This window comes from Scomber japonicus, chromosome 1, assembly GCF_027409825.1.
Source record: "Scomber japonicus isolate fScoJap1 chromosome 1, fScoJap1.pri, whole genome shotgun sequence".
Lineage (NCBI taxonomy): Eukaryota > Metazoa > Chordata > Actinopteri > Scombriformes > Scombridae > Scomber > Scomber japonicus.
In genome coordinates this window covers 28,743,146-28,752,220 of record NC_070578.1, presented here as the reverse complement: position 1 = coordinate 28,752,220, position 9,075 = coordinate 28,743,146, and the positions used below count along the sequence as shown (strand labels likewise).

Genomic DNA, 9,075 nt, shown 5'->3' with positions numbered 1-9,075 from the left:
TTTGCAGCGGCGTTTCTTTTTATTTGCAGCGTTTTTTTTGTTTGCTGCAGTGTGTCTTTTTATTTGCAGCGTTTCTTTTATATGCAGCAGCGTTTCTTTTTATTTGCAGCTATGGCGGGTCTCGGCCACCGTAATATACCTATATCTTACTAAACATGAAATGGAAATTTGCACCGTCTGGTCAATCATACGGGCCACAGGGCCCAGCATAAGCCATCAGCCCCCACAACCACAACCACCACCCCCACCCCTCTCTCTCCCTCTCTTTGTCTTTCTCTACCACACACACAGTCTTGGTTTATTATTTTGGTTTTCTGCAGGATAAATTGACCCCTGTGACCGTGCAGTGATTTCAACAAGCCTATAGCGAAAAGCCTGCTGGTGTTACTGGTTTTGCTGATGGTTTTACAGCTGTGGGAGGGGCTTTGTCAGATAAGGATGGCATTAGGTAAGGCCATTAGTGTCCAGTGGATTATTATAATCCAGCCTCTCTATCACTGCTGGCTTGGTTTCTCAGTCTACAGTTGGTCGTGTCTGGTCTGGAGCAGGTTGGAAGATGGCTCTCATTGTGCAGCGTTTCCTGCTGGCCCTGCTTCTTCTCGGAGCTAACGGTACGATTTTAGTCTAAACATTCTGGTCTTTATTCTGCTGTTAAATTGTGAAGACATAATCTGGATTATAGTTAATTTACACCCTTGGAGTGAGATTTGTAAAGTCAAAAGTTCTTAAAACAGATGATATTTTGAAGAAAACGTCTGAAATGTCAAAGTTGTTTTGTTAAAGTATGTTTTTGTTTAGTGACACCATACTGTATTATCTATGTCCCTGTTGTGTCTATTTTACCTTCTTTTGAATGTGGTTACACTGACAGATTGATACACAGATTGAGTTTGCTAGAATGAGCGAATACTGTGTCCTAACAGTGTTTTGTTTTCCTCCTCTGTGCTTCCCTGGCTGCCTGGCCCTTTTTCCTTTCTGTCCATCTGCCTCAACAGTGTTCATCAGCATTCATGCTCAAGAGGTACAAAGAAACCTCAGCAACATTGTAAAAATGTCTGGTAGCTAGCACTTTTTGATCAGCTACAGCAGAGATATTTCAACTTTGAGTGGACAAATCATTCCCAAATAACAGCTAAAAATAACATCTTCTCATTCCTTGTTTGGTCTTTCATTAAACATAATAAATGTATATAATTTTTGGTGTTTCTGTTGCTGTGCTTTTCGGATTGTGTTAATTATATGTTATTTGTGTGTGTTTATATGAGGCGGGTGTGTCTGAGGCATGGACCAGCAGGTCTTGCAAATGTGATTGCGAAGGAGGAGAATCCCCAACTGAGTTTTCTACCATCGGGTCTCCAGCTGGTACCTCCATGGTGCGTGGAGTGGACTGCATGCCAGGTAATAGCCATCAAATACTGTCCTCGCCAAAACAAACAGACATTTGACCGAAATAAAAAGTACATTCATCAGTGCACAACAAAAGGTCCTGAGTTACTGCACTTAATTCCAAAAATACATTTTTCTATTTCTTTAAGTGTAAGAAGTGATACATCTCATATCACACGTGTACTTTACAACATACTGTGCTCAGATTTGACCTTCTATTTGTTTATGTGGGGTGCATAGTTTTATCTACTCATTATGTGGATTGGGTTGATCAGATGATCAATGTATGCATTGGACTGATATAGAGTGGCTTTGTAATTTTGATAGGAGTGTTTCTAATGATCCATGTAATGAGCCGATTGTATGTGAACCTGTATAACTTGCCGGAAATATAAGACGATTATTTGGATGATTATTTTCTCAGTTGATTCCTAAGGTGATGTTTGAAGTTGTTGGTTTTGGGCAAAACTATAGAAAAACCCCATAGAAGCCAATTAAAGATAATACAAGGCAAAAATAATTGTTCTGATTATCTATTAATACATAACAATGCAGACAACTCTGTGTGTGAGTGTGTGTGTGTGTGTGTGTGTGTGTGTGTGTGTGTGTGTGTGTGAGAGAGAGAGAGAATAGATAGAAAGGGGATGTCTATATGTAGATGCATATGCATGAGTGCATTAGTCTCCAGATTTGACGCTGCAGGGTGGACATGCTTCAGTGGAAATCCTTGAAGAGGGTTGATCCAGATGGAGCCATAAACATTATATTTGCCGCCAGGAATGCCTCCATTAAGGCTGCACACTAAATTTGCTATTTTAATAACAGAAAATGGAATCTGCATTTGGATCCTAATCTGTATTACAGTATTACATTATTGTAATACAAAAATGTACTTCAACCTGATTTTTTTCACACACAAATTGGTGTAACAGTTTGTGTACACAAAAAAATGCTCATAGATCCAGATACAGACATAAAAAAAAAAATCTCGTCATGTGACATATCATACTGTTTTCATTGACAGATAGGATTGGCCCAGTTGAATTGCAGATGTTCAAATCTAAACTTTTGTGAGTGCTTCAAGGATTTCTCACCCCGCATTTGGCCTTAGGCTTAACTTTCCACTAAATCTCTAGGAAATCTGTAAACCGATTTCTGAGATCTCTTTCTAAGAAGCAAACAAAAAGCACAGAGGACAAACCCGTCGAACCCTGAATACAAAGATCTGCATTTCAGACCTGAAGCAAGAGAAGAAAGAAAAGGAGTTGATGGACAGACAGTGAAATGGTTTTCCTCAGTGTGTGTCAAGTGAGCCCCAAATCACATAGCAACCGGTGACAGAGGAAAAGAAGTTAACAGATAATCATTATCTCAGAACATGAAGCTCAGATTACGAGGCTTATAAAAGAATGTGCCTATCATATAATCACAGAAACCAGTAATTACCACTACATGGACCTGGTGATGATAAATGATAAGCGAGACAGACGTTCCTGCACGGCCTCTGACTTAACATCACCTCAATTCATCGTGTGTCTCACCCCTTATGTTTTCTCGTTAATACAGTATTTTGAATGCATTTTATTTTAGTCTGAAAGTATATCCGAGGAGAATACAAAGCCACTTGCATTACTGTTATGTAAACACTTATCTCCTGACTCACACAGGCACTGCTGCTATATGCGTTGTAATACTGGGATTAGACAGGATATGACCCTGTGGCAGATAGGCTTAAGCCAGTAGTAAACAAAAGCGCATCAGGCTACTTCTATTACAGTACACGTTTCTGCTCCATCTCCACTCTAGAACATTAGAGTAAAAGACTCACTTATGCAGCTATCCTCTCTTAGTGATATTTTGCATGTATTTATTAAGTCAACAGAGGACTAGTTATCATGTGTTTTTCCTGTAAGTGAGAGGGCAGATTGACAGATCAAAGCTGTGGAGAGAAGGCAAGGCAGAGCATGGCCATCTGTCTGCCTGCTGCCCTAATGGACATCACTGATCTCTCACTGTGGAGAATTAAACTGCAGGCTTTTAGGATGGGATATGGGTCACACCAGGGCTGCTAGGCAGGGGCTTTCGGAGCGGGAGGGTGTGTGAGGATGTGAATCAGTGGCAGTGAGAGAGGAAGAGATGTATACAGAGATGGAGAATTAAGAATCCACAGAGGCTTAGCGATGATCATTTACCAGTTACATGTCAGTGCTTTGCCAGGGAGACATGTTTGTGCTGTCCTCCGTCGAGGTGATGACCTTGACATCAGCACAGCCAGGACATCTTTAAATGAAAATAATTATATTAACTCAAACAGCAGAACAGGTTTAAATTGAGATTTATTCCAAAGGGAAATGTGTCTTTGTCTCTGATCCCCTTGCAGAGTGTCCATACCACAAACCTCTGGGCTTTGAGGCTGGATCAGTGAATCCAGATCAGATCACCTGCTCCAACCAGGACCAGTACACCGGCTGGTTCTCCTCATGGCTCCCGAGCAAGGCCAGACTCAACAGTCAGGGCTTCGGGTAGGATAACGTAAAGATTTTGTGACACTTGTAAAGCTTTGTCATGTCTTCACCTTGAGGATTTTTCCAAATAATTCAAAACAGCAATGGATTTAAATATTTTCAGTCATAAAGCAACATTTTCTTTGGGGAAAGTAAATAGTAAAGGGAATAGTAAAAACTTAAAATGCCCACAAAGCTAAGCAAAAAGAGTGAATAGAAAAAAATAAATACATAGCTATAATCATCATCATCATTTTTAAGTACATATTTCTTTAGGAAAATACTGTTATCCACCAATATCAAACCTCATGGGGGCAAAAAAGGAAATAGGGATATATATACTGAAATGTATGAATAGCATAGAGAATCACAAATTGTCATAAAAAACAGACATAAAAGGCTCAGTCGGATTCTTAATCTTGTTTTGTAATTCTTCAGATCAGATATTGCCTAAAAGTTACCATTTTGGAATCAGTACTGAAACTGAGATATTATATTGGTCCGCATATAGAAAAAATTATGATTAATAATGGTGGGACATATAACTGCTTCAGTTACAGAGACCTGGTTTTGTTTATGCTGGCTTGTCTCACTGTCATTAACGTTGTTAATTATGTCTGTTATTTTCTAGTCAAAATGTCTGCAGTGAGAAAGATCTCTACCCAGCTCTACTTATATGCATTTTTCTCTTTTAATGAACCCTAATTAAAACATTTTTGTTGTACCCATCCTGAGAAACTATCAGAGAATCAAACTGAACCACTGTCCATGTGTGCTTGTGTTGTAACCTAACTACAGCTTTAACATGTAGTGTTTTTGTTCCACAGATGTGCCTGGCTGTCTAAATTCCAGGACAACAGTCAGTGGCTGCAGATTGACCTGAAGGAGGTAATGATAGTTTCAGGGATCCTCACTCAGGGCCGCTGTGACGCTGAAGAGTGGATCACCAAGTATAGCGTTCAGTTCCGCACAGACGAAAGCCTGAACTGGATCTACTACAAAGACCAGACTGGAAACAACAGGGTCAGTCCACCTCAGACATAAGAAAAGAAACACTAGACAGTGTACATGAATGTGTAACACAAACACAACGTGCAGCTGGAGGTCACGGTCTCAAAACGCCACGATAAGGCGTTTAAATATTATACTGACAAACATGAAATCTGATATGCAGTGAAGATCTGTATCATCTTTTTAATGATGGCCTGAACAGTGAAGACATCAAAAACATGTCTACATTTTGTAGATAGAAATAAAATTATTATTACATTTAGATTTATAATAGGTGGTCATGAACATTGTCTTTTATCGGTGGAAAGCATTCACTTAAGCAGTTTACTGGTTCACTAATGAGTTGATTGACAGAAAATTCAATGGTAAATTGGACTGCATTTATATTGCACCTCTTATAGTCTTTCAACCAATCAAAGCGCCTTACACTGCATGTCAACATTCACCCTTTCACACACACATTCATACACTGATGGCTCAGCCTTTTTGAGCAATTTGGGGTTCAGTATCTTGCCCAAAGACTAAGGGTGTGACGATACACTCAGCTCACAACATGATATTACGTTCACAAGACCGAGACGAGACGAGATTTTAACTATATTTTTAAGAAAACTTCAATGAGGAAATAAATGACTGTTCTTTTATTTGAAATTCACAAAATGTAAATTGAATTGAAATGTTTTAACTAATCATCTTGTAATGAATCACTTTAGTTCTACTTTCTAAATATATAATAATCATATGCAGTATGTGGCACTGTAAAAGGTTTCCCCATATAGATAGATATTTTATAGATGGATAATTTGGTAGTGTGACTCATTTTACTTTTGGCATCATTAGGCTTCCATAGCTGCGCTAGATTCCTCCGCTCCTCCTACCTCAGGCTCTCAGTGTAGAGACCTGAGGTTAACCTGCTTCTGCTCCTCTCCTCATCTCATATTTCTGACTGAGATCTTCTCAGCAGGTAGAAGCTGTAACAAGATTAATGATCCACACGTGACATTATAAAAAGAAGACATGACGTGTGAATGAGTGATAGAAAACCGATCGTCTTTTTTCTTTTTCTTTTTGGTGCGCCCCTTAATTATAGCTTCGCGAAACAAAATTCACTTCGACGAGAAATATCGTCGCGTTTCGTCTCACGAGATGTCGTCACACCCCTACCGAAGACATGCAGGCTGGAGGGACTGGGGTTGAAACGCTGATCTTCTGATTAGTGGATATCTACCTCCTCCTGCCAACAGCCAATAATGTTGTGTTAAATTTTTCTAATGAAATAATTTGTCAAAAAAGTTAACTTCTCTGTTTAATCAAAAAAAAACATTTTTACAATTATTTAAAAAACATAATTGACAGATCAATTAAAAATGAATTCATCTTTTTGTTCCAACATTATTAGTATTGTTAATTGTATTTGTAGTAGTGACACTGTAGTAGTAAGTTTTAGTTTTAAATTGCAACATATTGAGTCAGTTTCACTTGTTTGACATCATTCTGAATCAAATGATCTCTTGAGCTTTCACTCCTTTTTCTCTTCAGGTGTTTTTTGGAAACTCTGACCGCTCCTCGTCTGTGCAGAACCTCCTGCGGCCACCAATCGTGGCGCGCTACATTCGCATCCTCCCCCTGGGATGGCACACACGCATTGCTCTGCGCCTGGAGCTTCTGCTTTGCATCAACAAATGCACCTGAACGTCTCCTCCCACTGTCTTCGAGGCCTTGCCCCAAAACCTAAAGCCTCATCAGAGTGTGTGATTTGTAATTATATCCACAGATTTGGCCCCTTCCAGCTACATGTATTGACCCACAACTTGAAACCAAAATATTCTGTTTGAAACCTTTTCTTTCTCTTTTTTTTTAAACAAATTGACTTATGTGATTGCATTAAAATAGGTTTGTTTGATATGCACAATGAACTCGCATTCGCTCCACTCTCCATTGTCTGTGTTAAAGCAATCTCACACTGGGGGCTTTAATTTGATGAGTTCTCAATAGATTGGTACATTTGCAACGAAATGGCATAAATTCAAAGCAATAATTAGTCATGGAGAGGGAGAGGCAGCGTTGCTATGGAGGTTGTCTCCACAGGTCTGGACACAAGCTCCTCCAGAACATCTGTTTCATTCTGCAACAAGTCGATCAAATGCTCGCTGCATCCTCTGATATTTACAGTAATGGTCAACAATTCATTTACTGTTGTGCACCTCCTTAACTTCCCTCAAAGGAAAAGCTGGCATTCTACATTTTTCTTACTGTCAACAAATCCCATAAAGAGACCAAAACCAACAATTAATTAATTATATTCATACTAACACATATTGACTGATTTTTATTTTCCCAAACAGATAAAAACATACCAGTGAGCAATGCTGTTGCACTGGATGACATGTTCCTTTATTGCAAAAAACATGGGTGCTGTATGTTATTTTTAATTAATCCTGCATATACCATCCTGCTTCCATAAATTCTCAATATTCAGAGCTTGTTTTCTAAAAAATATCTTCAAGAGGAACTATTGGACTTGGGGAGCGCCAGATAGCATATTAACAATAATAATGGTAATAATAATAATAATAATGCATTTTATTTAAAGGCACCTTTCAAAGCACTCAAGGACACCTTACAAGGCACATGTAACACAACAACAGTACATCAAACAATATAAATCAGGTAACATTTAGTGAAAGATAAAGAATAAATATGAATGTGACTACAAAGTGCATTAGTACAACTGATGTTTTAAGTATTGCTGGTTTTGGTCTTTTCATTACATTTGTTGATAATAAGGAAGATAAAGAATAATACCACCCTTTTTCTTTAAATATGTCTGTGAACTTACTTCCTATCTTTTCCATTTATTCTTTTTTGTTGTTGTAAATCAATCAGCTTTTTTTTTTTTTTTTTACCTCAGGCCCGTTTAAAAAAAAAGGAAAATCTGTCACCGGTGCCATATAAAGATCGAGGAATGGAAAATTCACAAATATTCAGGTGTGGTTTTGTATTGTGGTGAACTCCTGTTTTTTTGTTCTGTAACATTTCACTTCTATTTTCCATGGTGCTTTGGGAGTGCATGTTTTTCTTTTTATTCTGGAGATGCGTTCTTTATTGTATTTTCAGACTATTTCCTTGATTAAAGAAATACTCACTAATACTATCATGCCTGTTCTCATGTTGTGTCTCTACTACAAAACAAACTCATGAGCCGTTCAAAAATGTACAGTTGGCTTTTATTATGAGACCCTATCATTTTAAAGTAGAATGGTCAGTATAGATACACTCTATTATTTCTATTTACACCCTGTAAGAAGTGGGAAACAGCTTAATGAAAAAAAGAACTGATGTTTTAGGAAACACATTCATATTTGTGAACAAAAATTCTTCTTCCCATCTCAGTTTGTGTGTGTGACTTGCTGGGGGTTGAAGCCTCCATCTCTATCTGAAGTGTTGAGTCAGTAAGCTAATGTAAGGCTTCGGGTCACTGGCAAGGCAAGCTTTGTCTTCACTCTGTCCAATCAATGGTATAAACTAACCCACGTCAGCAGTCATTTACAATCATTAGCAATCAGGATTTTCCATAATACTCAACAAGGGGCAGTTTTGCCAGTCCTGGATCATGTTCAAGGACAAATTGAAATAAAAAAATGTATTGCAGAGTGATGTCTTGATATTAAATGTGGACATTTCTCTTGCTTTAATCACAGTTTCCAGCTGGAATTCCTTCTCTGTGCTATATTTGGCTCCAATTTCACTAGCCACTGATCTGGCTAGTACAATCTGCATCCATCTGAGTCTCTTTCTGAATGTTATTGCTTTCAATCAGCCATATAGTCAATTGTTTCAGTTGTTTTTTCTCCTTTTTTGCATGTCTTTTCACCTTTTCAAAAAATGAGGAACAAAACATGACATTATCCAAATCAAATTATCTTTTTTGTTAGTCCACAGATGTCTTGAATTTCGCACCCATCCTTCTTTCCTTTGTACTCTCCTAAAATGCTTTTGTCCATCTTTCAAAGCTCTCAAACGACAAAGGAGGAGGAAGGAACGAAGGATAAAGGTAAGACTGGAAAGAAACTATGCTGTGTACACTTTGGATAGGCCACAAATTGTGTTTTTGTTCTATACAACTTCTTTTTCATCACAGGTCAGTAGACGACAAGTAAATGCTTTTATGAAC

The 9,075-nt window shown here is 38.2% G+C and overlaps 1 protein-coding gene across 1 annotated transcript; it reads left to right on the top strand.

Moving 5' to 3' along the window:
• Positions 1–556: 556 nt before the first annotated feature.
• On the top strand, positions 557–6,593 carry rs1a (retinoschisin 1a). Its single transcript, XM_053321913.1, has 6 exons — positions 557–611; positions 996–1,021; positions 1,266–1,398; positions 3,767–3,908; positions 4,718–4,913; positions 6,441–6,593. Exons 1-6 carry the CDS (start codon positions 557–559, stop codon positions 6,591–6,593), a joined length of 705 nt encoding a protein of 234 aa, XP_053177888.1.
• The last annotated feature ends 2,482 nt before the right edge of the window (positions 6,594–9,075 follow it).

Bases quoted from the DNA above. Each gene is read 5' to 3' on its own strand.
- rs1a (XM_053321913.1), top strand. From the start codon at position 557: ATGGCTCTCATTGTGCAGCGTTTCCTGCTGGCCCTGCTTCTTCTCGGA. The intron at 612-995 runs GTACGATTTTAG...CTGCCTCAACAG, and splicing joins GCTTCTTCTCGGAGCTAACG to TGTTCATCAGCATTCATGCT. The intron at 3,909-4,717 runs GTAGGATAACGT...TTTGTTCCACAG, and splicing joins CTCAACAGTCAGGGCTTCGG to ATGTGCCTGGCTGTCTAAAT.